Source organism: Haliotis cracherodii, unplaced genomic scaffold, assembly GCF_022045235.1.
Source record: "Haliotis cracherodii isolate W230 unplaced genomic scaffold, xgHalCrac1.p SCAF_8, whole genome shotgun sequence".
Classification (NCBI taxonomy): domain Eukaryota; kingdom Metazoa; phylum Mollusca; class Gastropoda; order Lepetellida; family Haliotidae; genus Haliotis; species Haliotis cracherodii.
The window spans coordinates 33,747,308-33,771,054 of NW_027266341.1; the positions used below are offsets into that span (position 1 = coordinate 33,747,308).

Sequence of the window (23,747 nt, forward strand, 5' to 3'; positions counted from 1 at the left end):
GGAGATACAAACATCGCGGGTTAGTGACGCCGAGCAACAACAGATGATTCATCTCCGAGCTGCACGGAGATACAAACATCATGGGTTAGTGACGACGAGCAACAACAGACGATATATCTCCGAGCTGCACAGAGATACAAACATCACGGGTTAGTGACGACGAGTAACAAAAGACGATTCATCTCCAAGCTGCACGGAGATAAAAACATCACGGGTTAGTGACGACGAGCAACAACAGACGATATATCTCCGAGCTGCACGGAGATACAAACATCATGGGTTAGTGACGACGAGCAACAACAGATGATCCATCTCTGAGCTGCACGGAGATTCAAACATCCTGGGTTAGTGACGACGAGCAACAACAGATGATGCATCTCCGAGCTGCACAGAGATACAAACATCATGGGTTAGTGACGACGAGCAACAACAGACGATTCATCTCCGAGCTGCACGGAGATACAAACATCGCGGGTTAGTGACGACGAGCAACAACAGATGATTCATGTCCGAGCTGCACGGAGATACAAACATCGTGGGTTAGTGACGACGAGCAACAACAGATGATTCATCTCCGAGCTGCACGGAGATACAAACATCATGGGTTAGTGACGACGAGCAACAACAGATAACTCACATTCACATCTCTGAGCTGCATGCCAGAAACGAACATCACGGGTTAGTGAGGACGAGAATCAAAAATCACAGGCTAGCATTCACTTGCAATGCAAATGGTCTTACTTTCAACTATCAACAACTATGGCTTTATGTCGAAGGGCAACAAACATCATGGCTTAGTGGTGACTAGCAACAAATGTTACGGCTTGGCGCTGAGTAGCAAAAAACTTTAAGTTTAAAATAACATCTGGTGTACAACCAGAACAAGGAGACACAAAACTAAGGAAAATTTACAGAGAACACAGATGGCCTTCTTTAGAACTGTTAACAGTTTCCAATATAGCAGACAAGCATCTATTTAATGAAAGTACTCAGACAGTTAGATTTGGCTTAAATTTGATACATGTGAACACAGATAATGAGAACCGACTTCAAATCACTGAGAGTTGTGTCCAGCTGTCGTCTGTCCTTGTCAAGAAGAGTTATCTCCCTCTTCAGATCTTCCAGGTTGACTGTCCCCTCTGTGCTGCTCAGGTCTAGCTCCTACAAACAGGTCAGACTCGGGATTGAGTGTGTCAACCAACACAGGTCAGCTAGATACTGGACTGAGTGTGTCAACCAACACAGGTCAGCTAGATACTGGACGGGGTGAGTCAACCAACACAGGTCAGCTAGATACTGGACTGAGTGTGTCAATCAACACAGGTCAGCTAGATACTGGACTGAGTGTGTCAACCAACACAGGTCAGCTAGATACTGGACTGGGTGAGTCAACCAACACAGGTCAGCTAGATACTGGACTGGGTGAGTCAACCAACACAGGTCAGCTAGATACTGGACTGGGTGAGTCAACCAACACTGGTCAGCTAGATACTGGACTCGGTGTGTCAACCAACACAGGTCAGCTAGATACTGGACTGAGTGTGTCAACCAACACAGGTCAGCTAGATACTGGACTGGGTGAGTCAACCAACACAGGTCAGCTAGATACTGGACTGGGTGAGTCAACCAACACAGGTCAGCTAGATACTGGACTGGGTGAGTCAACCAACACAGGTCAGCTAGATACTGGACTGAGTGTGTCAACCAACACAGGTCAGCTAGATACTGGACTGGGTGAGTCAACCAACACAGGTCAGCTAGATACTGGACTCGGTGTGTCAACCAACACAGGTCAGCTAGATACTGGACTGAGTGTGTCAACCAACACAGGTCAGCTACATACTGGACTGGGTGAGTCAACCAACACAGGTCAGCTAGATACTGGACTCGGTGTGTCAACCAACACAGGTCAGCTAGATACTGGACTGAGTGTGTCAACCAACACAGGTCAGCTAGATACTGGACTGGGTGAGTCAACCAACACAGGTCAGCTAGATACTGGACTGGGTGAGTCAACCAACACAGGTCAGCTAGATACTGGACTGAGTGAGTCAACCAACACAGGTCAGCTAGATACTGGACTGAGTGAGTCAACCAACACAGGTCAGCTAGATACTGGACTGAGTGAGTCAACCAACACAGGTCGGCTAGATACTGGACTGAGGGAGTCAACCAACACAGGTCAGCTAGATACTGGACTGGGAGAGTCAACCAACACAGGTCAGCTAGATACTGGACTGGGTGAGTCAACCAACACAGGTCAGCTAGATACTGGACTGGGTGAGTCAACCAACACAGGTCAGCTAGATACTGGACTGAGTGAGTCAACCAACACAGGTCAGCTAGATACTGGACTGAGTGAGTCAACCAACACAGGTCAGCTAGATACTGGACTGGGTGAGTCAACCAACACAGGTCAGCTAGATACTGGACTGGGTGAGTCAACCAACACAGGTCAGCTAGATACTGGACTGGGTGAGTCAACCAACACAGGTCAGCTAGATACTGGACTGGGTGAGTCAACCAACACAGGTCAGCTAGATACTGGACTGAGTGTGTCAACCAACACAGGTCAGCTAGATACTGGACTGGGTGAGTCAACCAACACAGGTCAGCTAGATACTGGACTGAGTGAGCCAACCAACACAGGTCAGCTAGATACTGGACTGAGTGAGTCAACCAACACAGGTCAGCTAGATACTGGACTGAGTGTGTCAACCAACACAGGTCAGCTAGATACTGGACTGAGTGTGTCAACCAACACAGGTCAGCTAGATACTGGACTGAGTGAGTCAACCAACACAGGTCAGCTAGATACTGGACTGAGTGTGTCAACCAACACAGGTCAGCTAGATACTGGACTCGGTGTGTCAACCAACACAGGTCAGCTAGATACTGGACTGGGTGAGTCAACCAACACAGGTCAGATAGATACTGGACTGGGTGTGTCAACCAACACAGGTCAGCTAGATACTGGACTGAGTGAGTCAACCAACACAGGTCAGCTAGATACTGGACTGAGTGAGTCAACCAACACAGGTCAGCTAGATACTGGACAGTGTGTCAACCAACACAGGTCAGCTAGATACTGGATTGGGTGTGTCAACCAACACAGGTCAGCTAGATACTGGACTGGGTGAGTCAACCAACACAGGTCAGCTAGATACTGGACTGGGTGAGTCAACCAACACAGGTCAGCTAGATACTGGACTGAGTGTGTCAACCAACACAGGTCAGCTAGATACTGGACTGAGTGAGTCAACCAACACAGGTCAGCTAGATACTGGACTGAGTGTGTCAACCAACACAGGTCAGCTAGATACTGGACTGGGTGAGTCAACCAACACAGGTCAGCTAGATACTGGATTGGGTGTGTCAACCAACACAGGTCAGCTAGATACTGGACTGAGTGAGTCAACCAACACAGGTCAGATAGATACTGGACTGAGTGTGTCAACCAACACAGGTCAGCTAGATACTGGACGGTCAGTCATCCAACACAGGTTAGCTAGATACTGGACTGGGTGAGTCAACCAACACAGGTCAGCTAGATACTGGACTGAGTGAGTCAACCAACACAGGTCAGCTAGATACTGGACTGAGTGAGTCAACCAACACAGGTCAGGTAGATACTGGACTGAGTGTGTCAACCAACACAGGTCAGCTAGATACTGGATTGGGTGTGTCAACCAACACAGGTCAGCTAGATACTGGACTGAGTGAGTCAACCAACACAGGTCAGCTAGATACTGGACTGAGTGTGTCAACCAACACAGGTCAGATAGATACTGGACTGGGTGAGTCAACCAACACAGGTCAGATAGATACTGGGCTGAGTGAGTCAACCAACACAGGTCAGCTAGATACTGGACTGGGTGTGTCAACCAACACAGGTCAGCTAGATACTGGACTGAGTGAGTCAACCAACACAGGTCAGCTAGATACTGGACTGGGTGTGTCAACCAACACAGGTCAGCTAGATACTGGACTGGGTGAGTCAACCAACACAGGTCAGCTGGATACTGGACTCGGTGTGTCAACCAACACAGGTCAGCTAGATACTGGACTGAGTACAAAGTCATCCTTTTCAACTATATCAGAGGAGGCTCTCAGAAAAACACAAAACAGCAGACAAACATTCCTTTGGGTAGACATCCATGTACAATACTGCTGGATTGACTTAAGACAGAGAGTCAGACCATTTAACTACCCAGGGGAAATTAAGAAGGGCATTCACACACTGCACCCAATCGGAGTCCTTTTCAAAACAAAAGAGTGATTTTGGTCAATCCTAAGGACTCCTTTCCACAAGGCGATTTTAGTTATGAGGTGATCGTAACTCACATACTTAAACAAAGGCTTATGATCACCTTAACACTAAGATCACTTTATGGCCTTAGCACCAAGATCACTTTGTGGAACGGGGCTCAGGTGCCATGCTCAGTAGACGGTTAGACATTATTCAGGTCTTGTAGAATGAGAAATTGTTTCTGTGTAACAAGGGTAATTGTTAATTGTTAGATTTGAGTACTGGTAAGCATACAAACTAATGGTATTTAATGTCTTCCATCAATTTGCTAGGACTGTTACTTGACCAAGCCTCGTCTCCCTTCAATAACCTACTTACTGCCCCCTTCAAGTCCCTGGTCAGCTGGTCAAGTCGCCCGGCCGAGGCCTCCATGTGGCTCAACTTCTGGTTAATCTGTCGGATCTCGTTTGAGTTCTTGGTCTGGAGAAGTACAACAGCAAGAGAGGACATATCACACAGCTACACTGTTCTCTAGTTCCTCGGTCAAAATAAAATATATATACCTAATTTTATTGTAAAAACTCTTAAAGGCTAACAATTTATGATTCTGCATATCCATGTGATATTACATATGAATTCTTCAAATGTATTGTGTGTGATGTCTAGTATTTCCTGTGTGCATTCTGCCAATGCACCGTATGTTTTGAAAATTCATGTATCCATGTGTAACAATATATACCATATCTCTCTAGGGCAGTTCATGTATGTGTAACGGGCATAAGAATCCCATAATGGGATTCACACCATGGACTGCATGAGCCAAGGTTGGTTTGTCACCCTGTCGAAATGACCAAAGAGGTTCACCCTGTCTGGTGACGAGGTGAGGTGTCATCTGTTGGATGACTCCACGACCTGCTACAAAGCATTCTGGCCAAAACTTACGCCAAGGTCTTTCCTGGGCAAAGCATTCTGTCACAATATTTACAATTAGGTCTCATTGTCACAATATTCACCATGAGGTCTCATTGTCACAATATTTACCATGAGGTCTCTCTGTCACAAAATTTACCACGAGGTCTCTCTGTCACATAATTTACCATGAGGTGTCTCTGTCACAATATTTATCATGAGGTCTCTCCATCACAATATTTACCATGAGGTGTCTCTGTCACAATATTTACCACAAGGTGTCTCTGTCACAATATTTACCATGAGGAGGCTCTGTCACAATATTTATCATAAGGTCTCTCCATCACAATATTTACCATGAGGTGTCTCTGTCACAATATTTACCACAATTGTCTCTGTCACAATATTTACCATGAGGAGGCTCTGTCACAATATTTATCATGAGGTCTCTCCATCACAATATTTACCATGAGGTGTCTCTGTCACAATATTTATCATGAGGTCTCTCCATCACAATACTTACCATGAGGAGTCTCTGTCACAATATTTACCATGAGGTTCTCCATCACAATATTTACCATGAGTCTCTGTCACAATATTTACCATGAGGTGTCTCTGTCACAATATTTACCATGAGGAGTCTCTGTCACAATATTTACCATGAGGTCTTTCCATCAGGTCTCTCTGTCACAATATTTATCATGAGGTCTCTCCATCACAATATTTACCATGAGGTGTCTCTGTCACAATATTTACCATGAGGTCTCTCCATCACAATATTTACAATGAGTCTCTGTCACAATATTTACCATGAGGTGTCTCTGTCACAATATTTACCATGAGGAGTCTCTGTCTCAATATTTACCATGAGGTCTCTCCTAATACAATATTTACCATGAGGTGTCTCTGTCACAATATTTACCATGAGTACTCTCTGTCACAACATTTACCATGAGGTCTCTCCATCATAATATTTACCATGAGGTCTCTCTGTCACAATATTTACCATGAGGTCTCTCCATCATAATATTTACCATGAGGTCCCTCTTGATGCGCTCACTCTGCTCCAGCTTGGTCTTGCTGTCCCGCAGGTCGTCCATCTTCTTTTGAATGGAGGCTTCCTTCTCCTCATATTGTGTCTGCAGGTACACACACATGCATCTACTCAATAACCACATTTCCTGGGACATGTCATTGCTTAGCTACTGTGATTGGACAGCGACATCCACACTGTTCTAAAACACTCCAACAAATTTCACAATTGAGTAAAAACTTGACGTTGCAAATATAACTTAACAGCCTGATAGAATCCTAATCGGCACTATGGTCGATTATTGTCACTATGGTCTAATATTGACATCATGGTCTAATATTGGCACTATGGTCTAATATTGACGCTATGGTATAACATTGTCACTATGGTCCAATATTGACACTATGGACAATAATGGTCCCGAAAACTTCACTAGGTAAGATGTAACCTAATCAACCAAGTACCATTACTGACCAACCAAGTCCTCTAGTTGCCTCTCATGACCAGAAAGGTTGCTTGGGAACGATTCAAATCAGGAATTCCCCCAAACAAAAGAAATTTAATCATCACAAAAAGTCAAATTGCTGTACTACCGTGATACATTCTGGTTATTTCCTTGACACATGGACAAGACAAAGTTTCATCAATAATGCTCATGTGGGTTAATGACAACATTTCTATTGAGCAACATGGCCATGGCAATGGAGGACACCCACCTTCAACTCTCGAGTGTCAGCAACCATTCCCTCCAGTTTGCTTCTGACATTTTCAAAGAAGTATTTATATTTCTCATCCGAGATTTGCCCTCTCTCAAACCCTGTAGACATGAAAAATAAACCATTGTCAAACACTGGCAAATTATCATAAAACACGAAGATATTTAGTGTGAATAGCAACAGATTCTCAGATAATACATGTTGGAATATGTCTTCTTAGCAGAGAGCAATTTCATCTTTACATGACACTTTTTATGGATAGCAACTTCTTTTATGCTTTGTGACGATGTTTCAGAGCCGCTTCCTGCTCCCGCATTCATCTGATGAAGGAGCAAGAAGAAGCTCCGTTCTTCCAACTTCTAAATATCTAACAAAAGTTGAATTTCATCTTTGTCTTACAAACACCCGTGAGTGAGAAGTGAGTGAGTGAGTGAGTTTGATTTTACGCCGCTTTTAGCAATATTCCAGCAATATCACGGCGGAGGACACCAGAAATGGGCTTCACACATTGTACCCATGTCGGGAATCGAACCCAGGTCTTTGGCGTGATGAATGAACGCTTTAACCACAAGGCTACCTGACTATAAGTGAGAAACCCATTTGAGATAACTGGTATCAAACATATGTTTGAGATCAAATTTCAGGTAGGAGATTGGCTGTGATGATCCAAGGTCAGATAATAATGATCTACTAACTGATTGCAATTCATTGCTCAGTTTCTCATACTTCAGTTGCATTCACCTACATCGGTGCTGAAATTTATGGATTTAGAGTGTTTAATAAATGTCCTTTGGTCTTATTTAGTTCGCATTATCATCATTGCCTTGACAATCAACAGATATAGAGATTACAAACTTCAGGAGCATCACACTAGGAAGAGTATCAAGCAGAAAGTCAGATGACATCACTCATGACCATTGTGTTATGTATTAATGCATCACTATAAGAATATAATAAGAATAGACAAAATATGCACCGATTTGATGCTAAAACGATAAGATTTTAGTGCGTGGGTTTTTAGGTCACTGCACACACTGCACTCATGCCTGTAATAAATATTGCTTGTCATCATACAACTCGTTTCAAAAGTGTATTTATTGTTGTAAGACAAATGGTATCTGACAGGCACTCTTGTTGTAATCTCTACTTACAAAACAAACAGAGATGACAACTGTCCGAATCTTCAGTTTGGAAAATAGAGCTACTGATTCTGAGATAATACATTTGGTTTTTTTTTGTTTAATGCCCCACTCAGCAATATTCCAGCTATATGACGGCTCTCTGGATAAATAATCGAGTCTGGACCAGATAATCCAGTGATTAATATCATGATCATCGATCTACAACATTTGGGATCGATGACATGCATCAACAAAGTCAGTGAGCCTGACACCCCGATACTGTTAGTCGCCTCTTACGACAAGCATAGTCGCCTTTTACGGCAAGCATGGGTTGCTGAAGACCTATTCTACCCGGGTCTTCACGGTCTTATACATTTGGGAAAGTGTGTACAATGCTGATGGGAGTATTTGTTTAGTGTGTTGGACTTAATCCAATAAACTTGTCCCAGCTGTGCAGTCTCACCTTCAAACTCGTACTGGGCAGCCAGGGTGCGGATCAGGTTATCCCGCTTCTCAACATTCTCTTTGTGAGTCTGACAAACAACATATTAAAATCAATTGACAATATCATGAGTGTCAAAGGACTTGAGAAAATAAATATGTAATTCACAGTGGTGGGGAAGTGAGAGCAGGGATCACCTTGACCTTCTGAGAGAGAGCAGGGATCACCTTGACTTTCTGTCAGGAAGACCACCTTGACCTGACAGGGAGATCACCTTGACCTTCTGAGAGAGAGCAGGGATCACCTTGACCTTCTGACAGAACAGGGATCACCATCCTTGTAAGTATTTCAGTAATGACAGTGTGGGTGGAAAAGCCCTAAGTGATGCAAGTCTTGGATATTAACACTTAAGTAAAATGGACATGGTGCCTGACAAACCAAAAATCGAAATAAGGTCAAATGTCATATGGACCGAAAAACTTAACCCTGCTGGACCACCTGTGCACTGCCTCTATATGGGATTACTTAAGGCCCCTCTAAAAACCCTACCTCACAAGACACTGACTCCCCTGGCTTCCACCTCCACAAGACACTGCCTCCCCTGGCTTCCACCCTCACAAGACACTGACTCCCCTGGCTTCCTCCCCCACAAGACACTGACTCCCCTGGCTTCCTCCCCCACAAGACACTGCCTCCCCTGGCTTCCTCCCCCACAAGACACTGACTCCCTTGGCTTCCTCCCCCACAAGACACTGCCTCCTCTGGCTTCTTCCCCTACAAGACACTGCCTCCCCTGGCTTCCTCCCCCACAAGACACTGACTCACCTGGCTTCCTCCCCCACAAGACACTGACTCCCCTGGCTTCCTCCCCCACAAGACACTGACTCACCTGGCTTCCTTCCCCACAAGACACTGACTCCCCTGGCTTCCTCCCCACAATACACTGACTCATCTGGCTTCCTCCCCCACACGAAACTGACTCCCCTGGCTTCCTCCCCCACAAGACACTGACTCCCCTGGCTTCCTCCCCACAATACACTGACTCATCTGGCTTCCTCCCCCACACGACACTGACTCCCCTGGCTTCCTCCCCCACAAGACACTGCCTCCCCTGGCTTCCTCCCCCACAAGACACTGCCTCCCCTGGCTTCCTCCCCCACAAGACACTGCCTCACCTGGCTTCCGTCCCCACAAGACACTGACTCCCCTGGCTTCCTCCCCCACAAGACACTGACTCCCCTGGCTTCCCCCCCACAAGACACTGACTCCCCTGGCTTCCTCCCCCACAGGACACTGACTCACCTGGCTTCCTCCCCACAAGACATTGACTCCCCTGGCTTCCTCCCCACAAGACACTGCCTCCCCTGGCTTCCTCCCCACAAAACACTGACTCCCTTGGCTTCCTCCTCCACAAGGCACTGACTCCCCTGGCTTCCTCCCCACAAGACACTGACTCCCCTGGCTTCCTCCCCACAATACACTGACTCCCCTGGCTTCCTCCCCACAAGACATTGACTCCCCTGGCTTCCTCCCCCACAAGACACTGACTCCCCTGGCTTCCTCCCCAACAATACACTGACTCCCCTGGCTTCCTCCCCACAAGACACTGACTCCCCTGGCTTCCTCCCCCACAAGACACTGACTCCCCTGGCTTCCTCCCCCACAAGACACTGACTCACCTGGCTTCCTAATCCTTAAGACACTGACTCACCTGGCTTCCTAATCCTTAAGACACTGACTCACCTGGCTTACTAAGCCGCAAGACACTGACTCATCTGGCTTCCTCCCCGCAATACACTGACTCACCTAGCTTCCTTCCCACAATACACTGACTCACCTGGCTTCCTAATCCTTAAGACACTGACTCACCTGGCTTCCTAATCCTTAAGACACTGACTCACCTGGCTTCCTTCCCACAATACACTGACTCACCTGGCTTCCTAATCCTTAAGACACTGACTCACCTGGCTTACTAAGCCGCAAGACACTGACTCACCTGGCTTCCTAATCCTTAAGACACTGACTCACCTGGCTTCCTAATCCTTAAGACACTGACTCACCTGGCTTACTAATCCTTCAGACACTGACTCACCTGGCTTCCTAATCCTTAACACACTGACTCACCTGGCTTACTAAGCCGCAAGACACTGACTCATCTGGCTTCCTCCCCGCATTACACTGACTCACCTGGCTTCCTCCCCGCGTTACACTGACTCACCTGGGCCTCCTGCTGCAGCTTGCCCACCTCCAGCTGCAGCTGTGACTTCTCCCTGCCCAGCTTTTCCACCGACACTGACAGCTCCTCCTTCCGCCGCTCCATCTTCACCATCACAACGTACACCATTATACATATAAAGCATATGATTCTGTGGCATTTGATTGGTTATCCAAACATACACTTCATGTGTTAATGTTTCCATAAACCTAAATACAACATAAATTCCACTACTAATGGCTTAATGTTTCCTGATTGGCTGATAAAAGAATCGGCGGGTTTGTGAGCTGAACAATGTCACTGATTTTGTGTTGCTGTTTCTACCTTATTGTGTGTTAATGCTTAAATAAGCAGTATGTGAAGTTATTTACTTATAAGCATTTTTTTTTTTTTATAAACGTAAAAAAACAGTGTGCACAGTTTATTGTAAACCCACATAGGAGATTTACACAGGAAGTACAAAGGTTTTGATGTTATAACTCCCTTTATACAAAAAAATATTGAAGTCTTAAATGACCATGCCATGATTGTAGCATAAATAATCCTGGCATTTTATGAATGATAATTTCAATGGAAAGAATCTTCCTGTAAAAGTCTCTGAATTTTGTGAGTGAGTTGGGATTAACGCCACTTTTAACAGTATTCTAGTCATATCATGGCGTGTCAGATTAGTGGGAGGAAAGCCTGAAGTGATACAAGCCTTTGATGGGTACCACTTTGGCAAAACCCATGAGCAAGGGCATGGTGCTGACAAACCTAGAAACATAATCGGGGTGAACCAGGATTCGAATCCGCAATCATTGGTTTCTGGCATCCCTAAGGGACACAACTCCTGTCGAAAGAATATCAAAGATACTACTAAGGGAAGCTCTGATGAAGGGACAGACTAGTGGATCAGACCTTCCCTTCCAACGTGTTGTCCTCCTGTCCTCACCTGCTGCACAGTGTCCTTCCTCTCCTGAAGCTTGTCCTCAAAGTCCTCCAGGACCCGCTTCAGCTCCTCTGTGGACCCTGTGCCACACAACACACACTGTAGCCTGGCCTTAACCAGGTGTGATAGGGGCTCTTTTACAAATTTCAGTTGTCTGATTCACATATAGAGACAGATACTACTAACCCTAAAACTTACCATGGAGACAGCTTGTACAAATCCTGTAACTAGTCTTCATTTTGTTGATACTACGTTCCCTGTAACTTATGTCCATTGTGTTGAGACAGATACTACTTTCCCTGTAACTTATGTCCATTGTGTTGAGACAGATACTACGTTCCCTGTAACTTATGTCCATTGTGTTGAGACAGATACTACGTTCCCTGTAACTTATGTCCATTGTGTTGAGACAGATACTATGTTCCCTGTAACTTATGTCCATTGTGTTGAGACAGATACTACGTTCCCTGTAACTCATGTCCATTGTGTTGAGACAGATACTACGTTCCCTGTAACTTATGTCCATTGTGTTGAGACAGATACTACGTTCCCTGTAACTTATGTCCATTGTGCTGAGACAGATACTACGTTCCCTGTAACTTATGTCCATTGTGTTGAGACAGATACTACGTTCCCTGTAACTTATGTCCATTGTGTTGAGACAGATACTACGTTCCCTGTAACTTAGGACCATTGTGTTGAGACAGATACTACTTTCCCTGTAACTCATGTCCATTGTGTTGAGACAGATACTACGTTCCCTGTAACTCATGTCCATTGTGTTGAGACAGATACTACGTTCCCTGTAACTTATGTCCATTGTGTTGAGACAGATACTACGTTCCCTGTAACTTAGGACCATTGTGTTGAGACAGATACTACGTTCCCTGTAACTTAGGACCATTGTGTTGAGACAGATACTACGTTCCCTGTAACTTATGACCATTGTGTTGAGACAGATACTACGTTCCCTGTAACTTAGGACCATTGTGCTGAGACAGATACTACTTTCCCTGTAACTTATGTCCATTGTGCTGAGATAGATACTACGTTCCCTGTAACTTATGACCATTGTGTTGAGACAGATACTACTTTCCCTGTAACTTCAGTCCATTGTGTTGAGACAGATACTACTTTCCCTGTAACTTATGACCATTGTGTTGAGACAGATACTACGTTCCCTGTAACTTAGGACCATTGTGTTGAGACAGATACTACTTTCCCTGTAACTTATGTCCATTGTGCTGAGACAGATACTACGTTCCCTGTAACTTATGACCATTGTGTTGAGACAGATACTACTTTCCCTGTAACTCATGTCCATTGTGTTGAGACAGATACTACTTTCCCTGTAACTTATGTCCATTGTGCTGAGACAGATACTACTTTCCCTGTAACTTATGTCCATTGTGCTGAGACAGATACTACGTTCCCTGTAACTTATGTCCATTGTGCTGAGACAGATACTACTTTCCCTGTAACTTATGACCATTGTGTTGAGACAGATACTATGTTCCCTGTAACTCATGTCCATTGTGTTGAGACAGATACTACTTTCCCTGTAACTTATGTCCATTGTGCTGAGATAGATACTACGTTCCCTGTAACTTATGACCATTGTGTTGAGACAGATACTACGTTCCCTGTAACTTAGGACCATTGTGCTGAGACAGATACTACTTTCCCTGTAACTTCAGTCCATTGTGCTGAGACAGATACTACGTTCCCTGTAACTTATGACCATTGTGTTGAGACAGATACTACTTTCCCTGTAACTTAGGACCATTGTGCTGAGATAGATACTACTTTCCCTGTAACTTCAGTCCATTGTGCTGAGATAGATACTACTTTCCCTACAACTCACGTTCAATGTGACACTATAGATGATACTTACCCCGAAACTAATGCTCATTGTGACACTACAGATATGACTTACCCCGAAACTCATGTCCAATCAGACACTACAGATACTACTTACCCTAAAACTCACGTCCAATCAGACACTACAGATACTACTTACCCTGAAACACATGTCTAATGTGACACTACAGACACTACTTACCCTGAAACACATGTCTAATGTGACACTACAGACACTACTTACCCTGAAACACATGTCTAATGTGACACTACAGACACTACTTACCCTGAAACACATGTTCAATGTTGTCCTGGAGTTCCTGAATGTTTTTCTCCAGTTGTCCCTTTTCACTCTCCAGTTTCTCTGTAACACATGTCACACTGAACATCAGATTCTGATTATACTTCATTAACATTAACTTAAGATTATTCCACTTGCTTATATCATTCGCAAATCTGAACATACCAATCTTAGTCTTCACTTTGTAGATCTCATTAGCATTCTGGTGTATTTGATCAAGACGCTCCTGAAATGAGAAAATAAATCTGAAAATTCATAAATCTGATTGGAATCTTAAATTCACAACAGAAATTGTTTTAGGTTTCTGCTCATCTGGAAATGTTTGTAACCATGGTAACAGCCATCATCAATGTCTTGTCTGTCTCTGACAACATTTGGATGATGACTGACCTACAATTTAGACCTGGTTCAGGTCCAGCAATATCTGGGAAAGATCTTTACCCAAAACATATAAACTGATTTTCAATATGGAGCCAAGTTCTCAGCCAGTTCAGTTGATAAACAGATTAGGTTTCTTGATGAAATATTGTAGCTGTTATAAAAAAAATATCAATTACAAAACAAGAACACAGCAATGTAACCATGGTAACCGAGCCACAAACAACATATACTACTCAAAAGAAGTTAAAGAACAGACAATTTTTTTCATATGACTATAATTAATCTAACATGGCTGGTGGGTATTGAAACACACAGCCTTACAGTTGTGGGATTTTTGTAACTTTTTTTAGCTGTAAAAATGTTTCCATCATAAACTGGAATAGTGAGTAAGTGAGTGGCTTGTAAAAAATCAAGTCTTAAAAGAGTATAAAATTCCCCAAAATTTTAGGCAGACAACCGGACTGGCAATTTTGCAAATGTACCAGACAAGATAAAATGTTGCCAGTCCAGACTTTTCCGGACTAACGAATAAGTAAGAAACAAAAGAGTAAACATAAGAATAGCACTGCTGAATGAAAGTTATCAGAAAATAGCAATAAAACTGGGGGATTGTCAACTTAGTAACTGTAACCCCCGATCATCGGGCATGCAACTTTTCAAAACTGACCGTCCGCCAGCAAATCAGACTGTCTCGGACTGTCGGGCAAGTTGGTTTTTTTAACACTGGTCTTGACCAGGCAACCAATGACTGAAAGCAGGAGCTAAGAGCCACACATCAGGGTGGTGACAGGCAATCAAAAGTCCCTCAGCCTGACAACTCCATCCAACTTAGTCACCTAAGGACCAGCAGTAGAATGATGGGGACCCAAGTCCCAACAGTTCAACAACCTGGAGCATCCTTAAAAGATGGGATGTGTACTGAACACTAGGCTGTACTGACCTCTATCGGGCCGAGCTGCTCGGTTATCTTGGCCACGGACTCTTTCGATGCTGCCGCCTTGCCACTGAGTTCCTCCAGGTCGGACTGCAGCTGCAACACATGGAAGGGCAGCTGTTTTCACCATAGCTGTAACACATGGGAGGAGGGTTTGGGCGAGGGTAGGGTCAGCTGTTTTCACCTCAGCTGTAACACATGGGAGGAGGGTTTGGGCGAGGGTGGGGGCAGCTGTTTTCACCTCAGTTGTTTTCACAATAGCTGTAACACATGGGTGGAGAGGGGTTGGGCAGCTGTTTTCACCACAGCTGAGACACATGGGTGGATAGGGGTTGGGTGAGGGTTGGGGCAGCTGTTTTCACCACAGCTGTAACACATGGATGGAGAGGGGTCGGGTGAGGGTGGGGGCAGCTGTTTCCACCATAGCTGTAACACATGGGAGGAGAGGGGTTGGGTGAGGGTGGGGGCAGCTGTTTTCACCATAGCTGTAACACATGGGAGGAGGGTTAGGGTGAGGGCGGGGGCAGCTGTTTTCACCATAGCTGTAACACATGGGTGGAGGGTTTGGGTGAGGATGGGGGCAGCTGTTTTCACCACAGCTGTAACACATGGATGGAGAGGGGGTGGGTGAAGGTGGGGGCACCTGTTTTCACCATAGCTGTAACACATGGGAGGAGGGTTTGGACGCGGGTAGGGGCAGCTGTTTTCACCACAGCCAGGCTTATGGCCATGGTTGGCCAAGAACTGGCCTAGGCTATTATTTCCATAGGGAAGAAGTAACAGGGGGTATGTTTCACCCTGGGGCATGTTACACCGGCCCCCGCTGGGACCCCTCCTCACATCCCCTTGCCCTCCCTACTCTGTCCTACCTGAGCTGCCTTGTCCTTGTGGTCCTTCAGGTACTTGAGGTCCTGCTTGTACAGCTTGATGCTTCCGTCCTGTAGACACAGAGCAGGTGAGTGAGTGAGTGAGTGGGAGAGTGAGTGAGTGAGTGGGAGAGTGAATGAGTGAGTGGGAGAGTGAGTGAGTGGGAGAGTGAGCGAGTGGGAGAGTGAATGAGTGAGTGAGTGGGAGAGTGATTGAGTGGTTGGGAGAGTGATTGAGTGAGTGAGTGGGAGAGTGAGTGGTTGGGAGAGTGATTGAGTGAGTGAGTTGGAGAGTGATTGAGTGAGTGGGAGAGTGATTATGTGAGTGAATGAGTGAGTGGGAGAGTGAGTGGTTGGGAGAGTGATTGAGTGAGTGAGTTGGAGAGTGATTGAGTGAGTGGGAGAGTGATTATGTGAGTGAATGAGTGAGTGGGAGAGTGATTGAGTGAGTGAATAAATGAGTGAGTGGGAGAGTGATTGAGTGAGTGGGAGAGTGAGTGAGAGGGAGAGTGAGTGAGTGAGTGAGTGAGTGAGTTGGAGGATGAGTGGTTGGGTGGGAGAATGATTGAGTGAGTGGGAGAGTGAGTAAGTGGGAGAGTGATTGAGTTAGTAAATGAGTGAGTGGGAGAGTGATTGAGTGAGTGGGAGAGTGAGTGAGTGATTGCATGAGTGGGAGAGTGATTGAGTGAGTGGGAGAGAGATTGAGTGAGTGGGAGAGTGAGTGGTTGGGTGGGAGAGTGATTGAGTGAGTGGGAGAGTGGGTGGGAGAGTGAGTGAGTGGAGAGTGATTGGGAAAGTGATTGAGTGAGTGGGAGAGTGATTGAGTGATTTTGCCCCAAAATCCAATAGGGAGACAAGCCTGGGGTTCCGGGGTCAGGGAATACAATGTACAACTAACCTGTTCCTGTTTGAGTTTCCGAATGGTCTCGAGCACCTTGGTGTATCTGGTCGAGGCGAAGATGGCGTCAAACTTTTCCTTCAAGGCCTTACCCTCACACAGTGGCCTGGACAGAAGCAGACTCCATGACAACAAGATCTACTGTATCTCTACCACACGACAACATTCTCGTCATCTTCCCGAGGCAAGGACGTTAACTAACCATGTTTTTGGTTAAGATGCTCAAATGATTCAATGCACTTCTCGAGGTAAAAGCGGTTTTATTTCAATATAGATCTTGATTATTGATGAGATCATCTTGACTTGGTGCCACCATTTTATTTGAAGCATATGCAAGTGATATGAGAGATGGAATCTGATTGGTCAATAGGAGGGACACAGAAGGGACATTACTCGTAATTGCCACTTTTGCTACGATTGAGCCTGGAAATTCCAGCCTTGTTTCGGCAAGGGTGGAAGCTTGACTTTCATAATCAGTTAATGCCCTTACCTCAGGAAGATGCATTCTTGTCCACGTTGCAAATCTTAATTACTTAACAGTTCAGATAAGTCAAGTCAAGAAACATATTATTCATCTTTTGAGTTGTTTTGAGCAGTATTCACAGGGCAAAAGCACATACGGTGTAAAAATATTTACGTCCAGTTCAAATGACAGGATGCTGAATAATATCTGTTCAATGAAAATACCATCTTCTTCATGACTGAAACATTAAAATCAGATCTTAATGTTCACTACCATTACACAAGGTCAGAGGACATAACATCAGAACAACCTTTCATCTGTCCAGAGCAGAGATTACGAAATACAGAAAGTGAAAGTCTGAAAGTGAAAGTGAAAGTGAAAGTCTGAATGTTTTTTCTTATCATTCACCATCCAACAGGTTAACATAGGGCATTCTGAACGACTGTTACAGGCTGCATGACTAATTCTGAATGCTGGACATCTCGCACTTCAATGTGATAAACAGAGCATTTGAAACGGGAGAGACCTATCATAGCCTGTGGGAAGTACTGCCACACAATCTTGGCTAACTGTTAGCATGGTTTGACATACCAGTTTTCAAATTTTGAATCAAGAATTTTGTGACAAGTCTGGAATGGAAGTCCTCGCCATTTGAAGCTAGTGCCGATAAAGCTGGAGAAAGCTGCTTTCTGATTGGCCAACGTTGACTTCCTGTTGATTGGTTGGTCAAAGTTTGTGTAAGGTTGTTCTGACGTAACCTGTATTGGGAAGTCCTCAGATCTTTGGCGTAGCAGATAATTGAGGATGTCTGAATTAGGAAATGTTTCCAATTTTGGAATGTTTCCTGAAATTTGCTGCAGACCCAAGGCTGAAACTGGTCATAATTGCAGTTGTCATGACTACCAGCGTACACAAACAAGCTTACCAGTTGGACTCCTCCTGGTGGCAGAAGATGACGTTGTCCAGCACGGCCTTGGACACACCCAGTGCCGTCACCATCTGCAGCAGTCACAGATGAGTTTATACAGCCATGTCCACCACCTTGCCATGGGGTGTTTTGTTTCACCTATAGGTGTATTGGACTCAACACCTCACCTTTTCACTTGCAAGTGTTGGTCTATCATACACCTAAGACCTACATTTTTCTCATGTTAAAGTTATTTCTACATTGCGATCAAGATTATTGCACTTTGAGATACCATGCTGCAGTTTAACATGAATACCCCACTCAAGATACAGTTTATGGTTCTCCGAGCCAGTCCTTGTTTTAGCCCCTTAATGCCGAGTGCAATACAGGGTTACAACAAGTACCATCTTTTAACGTCTTTTGGTATGAAGTGGTTGAGGATCGACTCCCGACCTTCCGCTCTCCAGGCGGACGCTCTACCACTAGACCAGGGAGCAGTCAGGAGGAGGAAAGTCAGACGTGATGCAGGTCTCACTCTAGCCCCTAAATGCTGAGTGCCAGGCAGGATAAGATCAAATACCATCTTTTAATTTCTTTTGGTGTGGCCCAGCCAGGGTTCGAACCTTTCACTCTCCGGGTGAACACTCTACCACTTGACCATGGAGGGGTGACATGATGGGGAACTGGGGACCTATTCTGTCCTGAAAGAATAAATTAGATGTGACGTACCTCCTTGTCCAGTTCGGCACACCTGGAAGTGATACTCTTCTTCTGTCCATCAGGTCCCCATCTCGAGATCACTCCATCTAGTGTCCGCGTCTCAATCTTTTTCACCTGATACACACAAATAGAAAGATAGGAGATATACCTACTGTGTTTAGAAGTATGAGGTAGTCTCACTGTCTATTAGATACCTCTTATCTAAATTTAGAACCGAGCAAAACAAAACGTGAACTCTTGGGTGTTGGCAAAAGTATTGAGTGAAGTGGCATATGCTGTGTCCAAAGTTTACAGTGGGTTTTTAATATGAAATTAGGAAGCCATGATAATCTTTAAACAAATTATGGTGCAGTTTTCTCCCACATATGATGGGCATTGCAAGCCGGATGCACAACTACTGAGGCCAACATGCAGCGGGTACCCTTTAGAAAATGAAGCAGGCCCAGCAAAGTTTAGTTCATCTTCCCGAGGCAAGGGCATTAACGGACTATAAAAGTCCAGTTTCCACCCTTGCCGAAACTAGGCTGGAATTACTGGGCTCGATCGTAGCACCACCAGTGGCTATTACCAGTTATGTACCTTCTAAGCCTCTCCTATTTACCAATCCCATTCCACCTCTCGTATCACATGTATTTGCTTCAAACAAAATGGCGGCTCCCAGTCAGGACTATCTGATCAATAATCAAGATCTCTATTGTGATCGGGTCTCACATCGCGAAACGCATCAAATCACATGAGCACCTCGATTAAAAGCATGAAAAGATTTGGAAAATATCAGCTGGCGGTGCACATGCTTCGCAAATCCTGCAATCGACTGAAATCTGCACGACAGTTTACATACCGGATTTCGATTTCGTTGCGCGATTTGGATTGGACTATGCATAGACTCGTTAGTCCAGCCAAACTGTAACTCCATAATACCAGCCTAGTTCGGCAAGGGTGGAAACTGGACTTTTATAGTCAGTTAACTCCCTTGCCTCGTGAAGATGAGTTTAGTTCTACACCACACATCTCTATCATGATGTTACACTGCTCACTGTGATGCAAAAGATAGAAAGTCAGTCGGCTACAGAAAAATGCTCTCTGTTCAAACTGAAAATACACTATCTCAGGCTAAAAATAATAATAGTCTTGGTTCTCGGGCACTCTTCGCATCATCAGAAAGTCTGCTGCACATTTTGTTTTTATTTCCATTTTAAAAACAATAATTTTTTTAAGAAAACATGCAATCTAAAATAGCATGCAGTTACTTCCCTTTCCATGCGGACTGCTTTACTGTGTATCTCGCGTTATGGTCATGGTGGCAATAGGAGTTTGTATGCTTGTTTATGTAGGGAGGCCCTTATCCAGGTTGATGGTACACAACTGTTTATTTGGTTACATACTAGATTGAACAAGCAAAAACAAACAAATGCCCTCACCATATTTTTTAAATTGAAATTGAGAAACAATTCTTTTTTTTTTGTAAGCAACAGCACACTTAGTCGATTTCTAGGGTGTTTACTGCCCAAAAACATTAGTCACACACACTTTGAATATTGTAACTGCAACTCTGCAGTATGTAATCAATAACTGTACTCATTTTTTAAAAGTACCAACTGATAATGATTGTCAGAGAAAGAAGTACTTTTGTAAAAATAGTAGCTACCACAGTGATGTGGCTGTCAAATGGTTAATGCATGAAAGAAGAACCAAGATGTGTCGGCCTTGGGTTACCTTCTGTGTGGCTGTGATGGACCTCTGGATGCTACACCGCTGACCGGTCATGTCTCTCATTAAGAGGCGGATCTGACCTTTCACTTCCCGCTCGTGGGCAACCTGTTCCATGGGACCAATAGTCATTACATAAATAAAGACATACTTCCAATTATTAACACAGGGCTTGATGTAAGGAACTTGGTTGAACTTGCACCAGGTGCTTGTTGACATGAAAAGCTAGTTGCACCAGACATTTATAGGTTGCACCCTGGTCCCATAAATGGATCAAAGTTGAAACAGGCCAGCCTGTTGCCAGTGTCAGTCAATTAATGATGTATTGCTGTAAAACGTTACAGGAACATGTGTACATAATCTTGAAGTGTCTACAGTTTGATAACATCAAGCCCAACAAAACATGACAAATTACACATAACACAAGATAAGTGATATATTACTGTAAATAAGGCTTGGAGGTATTGTGTTCAATTTCGATGTCGTGAGAAGAATAAAGGATTAGTCACACACATATTTATTTTTTGACATGCACTTGGTACTTATAGACATGATTATTAGGCTGCATTTTTCAATAACAGGTTGGACTGGTGCATGTTTTATATAGCTAAATCGAGCCCTGTTAACATGTTTTGGTGGCTTAACAAAGGTCATAGGAACAATAATGTTATTGACAAGCGAGGATGGGGCAAAAATCTGTCATCTTGTCCATTTCATGGATTTCATTTACTTGAACTTTGCATCTGAAAACATATCTTGACATTGAAAGCGATTGTGTTACGTCAATGTTTCCAGTTAAAATTTATTAATACCTAGACCATTTGTCCTTATGCAGAAAAACTGTGTAAAACATGGGTATTGGTAATGGCACCATTCCAAGTGAAATCATCTAGATTAACAAATTTTGGGATCAACGGGTCATGTTCTGACCATGAAGGTTTCACTGTTTACACGTTCATAGTTGCCAATGATTCTGAAATAATTTTAACATGTAGAGAAGTATGTCCAGACCAAAGATAAATTTCAAGTAGATGGTGAAATATATCCGAAACCTAAGATTGAGATCTTACAATAATTGACCCAGGAAGAAGGCAGCATGGGAATTCCCCCAACTTGCTTCGGGGTTCCTTGACATTTCATTGTGGTATAAATAGTCCATTTTGGTCATGTTGGTGGGCTTTGCTTATTTTGTTTTACATTCATTGGGAAATGAATGCAAAAGTAATTAATCCATTCAAACAATGAGGTTGCAGGAAATACAATGAACACACAAAATATTTATTTATTCTAGATATAACAAAACACAAGAGAATGGCCATTCAGAGAAACTGTCAGGACAATAAGCAGACCAAAACCATAACATACTTTTTTCTTTGGTCAGTTAGTGCTAGCATTGCCTGCCATGTGTTTTATGTGTGATTTAAATCTCACCCATGAATTAAGTTAAGAATACAGCACAGAGCTACAGATAAGCTGTGTATTTGCGTAAAATACCCCCTAAAGCTATTCAAAACCCAATTACTTTTAATTAACTTGCGTACAGACGCGCAATCATTAAACGGAAAACTCATATGTTGAAAACAGCACGCGTAAATACCCAATGAAGATTTTTCAGCATATGTACAGCAGAGCTAATTTCCGAAACAATTACGAGCTAATTTACTTTCCGAGTCAAGACTATATTTAGAACCATTACATACATCTAAAACATTATTTCATTTTTTATCAAATCTCATTTTGGGAAAAACCCAATAGAGTGATGAATAGATGAGTGAAAAAATATTGGTTACCCAGCGAAAAATGTAATAACCCAATTAAAATAGAAACCTTTGAGTAAAAACTCAGCTGCTCAAAAAGTTATCTGGAGCTCTGCAGCTTGACTGGTACTGAGTTACCTTGGGGTCATGGATGAAGGCTCCTCCCTTGCTGCCGGGGGGCATGTCACCTGTCGTCATGTACTTCAGACACTCGATCACAGTCTGAAACATACATACTTTGAGTGTAGGTTGTAAGAACCCTGAGTGTTGCAGTGCAAGACTGTGTGATCAGAATACTAGTAACTTGGAACCCTAGACTCCAGAATTGTGTTACACCTTCGGATGTTGGTGATTATCTCACGGCTTTGATCAATATTCTAGTTATAATAGAGTATGTCGGATTGATGTGGGAGGGAAGCCCGGAATCATGCAGGCCTTTGATGTTTACCACTTTGGTGAAACCCACTTACACAGGCATGACGTTCACAAACCTGAAAACATGATCAGAGTGACCAGGATTTGAACCCACGATCTGCTTTATTAGAGCGCAGTCAGCAATATTAGAGTTATATCATAGGTTTCTGGTACACCTAAGGGACACAACTCTGAACAGCAAATTGCAGAGCCTTAGACCACAGGGTCACCAGTGTCCCCAACATTCTCCCAGACACAAGAACTGTGCTCATTAATATGATGAACATGATGATGAACTCATTTTACATCAGATGGAATACATGTAACTTGTAATTTTGATTTGATAAAATTTATCTATGTATCGTGGAATAAAATTATCAGCAGTTGTCATGGTAACGTACAGTTTTCCCTGTACCATTAGGGCCGAGGATGAGAGTCAGGGGCTTGAAGAATGTGATGACCTGCTTGTTAGGATCGTCTGGACCGAAGCTTCGCACCCCCTGAACGCTCATTTTCTCTATGGTTGACATTGTGGAAGGTTGGTTTCTTACTCTGAAAGAACCTGACAGTGAGGACAAAATTAATTTTTTTAAACATGTGATATGACAAATGAGTGGACCAAAACGAAAATTATGATACATTTATTATTGACTGTGTCTGTATATCCATTTTGAATGAATATATTTGAACCAGTCATTTATTATTGGGATGGGGGTGTCCAGAAGTAATCAGTGGAAGAAATGTGAATAGGGAAGGGTCTTAAAAATACACACAAAAGGGGTGAGAGTGTCATGTTAAAATGGAAAGTTCATAACATAAAGTGCTTTTGTATGTTGTCTTTTCAGGGAGTGCCATTAAAAAAATGTACAAGGACATGGTGAAAGCCATCCAAAAATATGACAAGCATTTGGGTAGGGTTA

The 23,747-nt window shown here is 43.8% G+C and overlaps 2 protein-coding genes across 3 annotated transcripts in view; one reads left to right on the top strand and one right to left on the bottom strand.

The window, feature by feature from the left end:
- Positions 1-23,747, bottom strand: part of LOC139450010 (DNA repair protein RAD50-like) — a 57,422-nt gene that overhangs the window by 33,100 nt on the left and 575 nt on the right. For both annotated transcript variants that reach the window (XM_071231625.1, XM_071231624.1), the window contains exons 2-18: positions 23,229-23,389; positions 22,552-22,635; positions 20,663-20,764; positions 18,956-19,060; positions 18,245-18,318; positions 16,857-16,962; positions 15,962-16,030; positions 15,099-15,188; positions 13,943-14,003; positions 13,763-13,840; positions 11,620-11,696; positions 10,689-10,790; positions 8,492-8,561; positions 6,908-7,008; positions 6,193-6,297; positions 4,628-4,729; positions 1,049-1,161 (exon numbers count right to left, since the gene is read on the bottom strand). In XM_071231625.1, coding sequence (XP_071087726.1) covers positions 1,049-1,161; positions 4,628-4,729; positions 6,193-6,297; positions 6,908-7,008; positions 8,492-8,561; positions 10,689-10,790; positions 11,620-11,696; positions 13,763-13,840; positions 13,943-14,003; positions 15,099-15,188; positions 15,962-16,030; positions 16,857-16,962; positions 18,245-18,318; positions 18,956-19,060; positions 20,663-20,764; positions 22,552-22,635; positions 23,229-23,357 — 1,568 coding nt within the window. In that variant the 5' untranslated portion in view covers positions 23,358-23,389. The remainder of the gene's footprint in view (positions 1-1,048; positions 1,162-4,627; positions 4,730-6,192; positions 6,298-6,907; positions 7,009-8,491; positions 8,562-10,688; positions 10,791-11,619; positions 11,697-13,762; positions 13,841-13,942; positions 14,004-15,098; positions 15,189-15,961; positions 16,031-16,856; positions 16,963-18,244; positions 18,319-18,955; positions 19,061-20,662; positions 20,765-22,551; positions 22,636-23,228; positions 23,390-23,747) is intronic.
- On the top strand, positions 2,403-3,140 carry LOC139450203 (uncharacterized PPE family protein PPE12-like; the record flags this gene model as incomplete). Its single annotated transcript, XM_071231880.1, has 1 exon — positions 2,403-3,140. A coding segment is annotated over one exon (738 nt), but the record flags the coding sequence as incomplete, so codon positions are not given.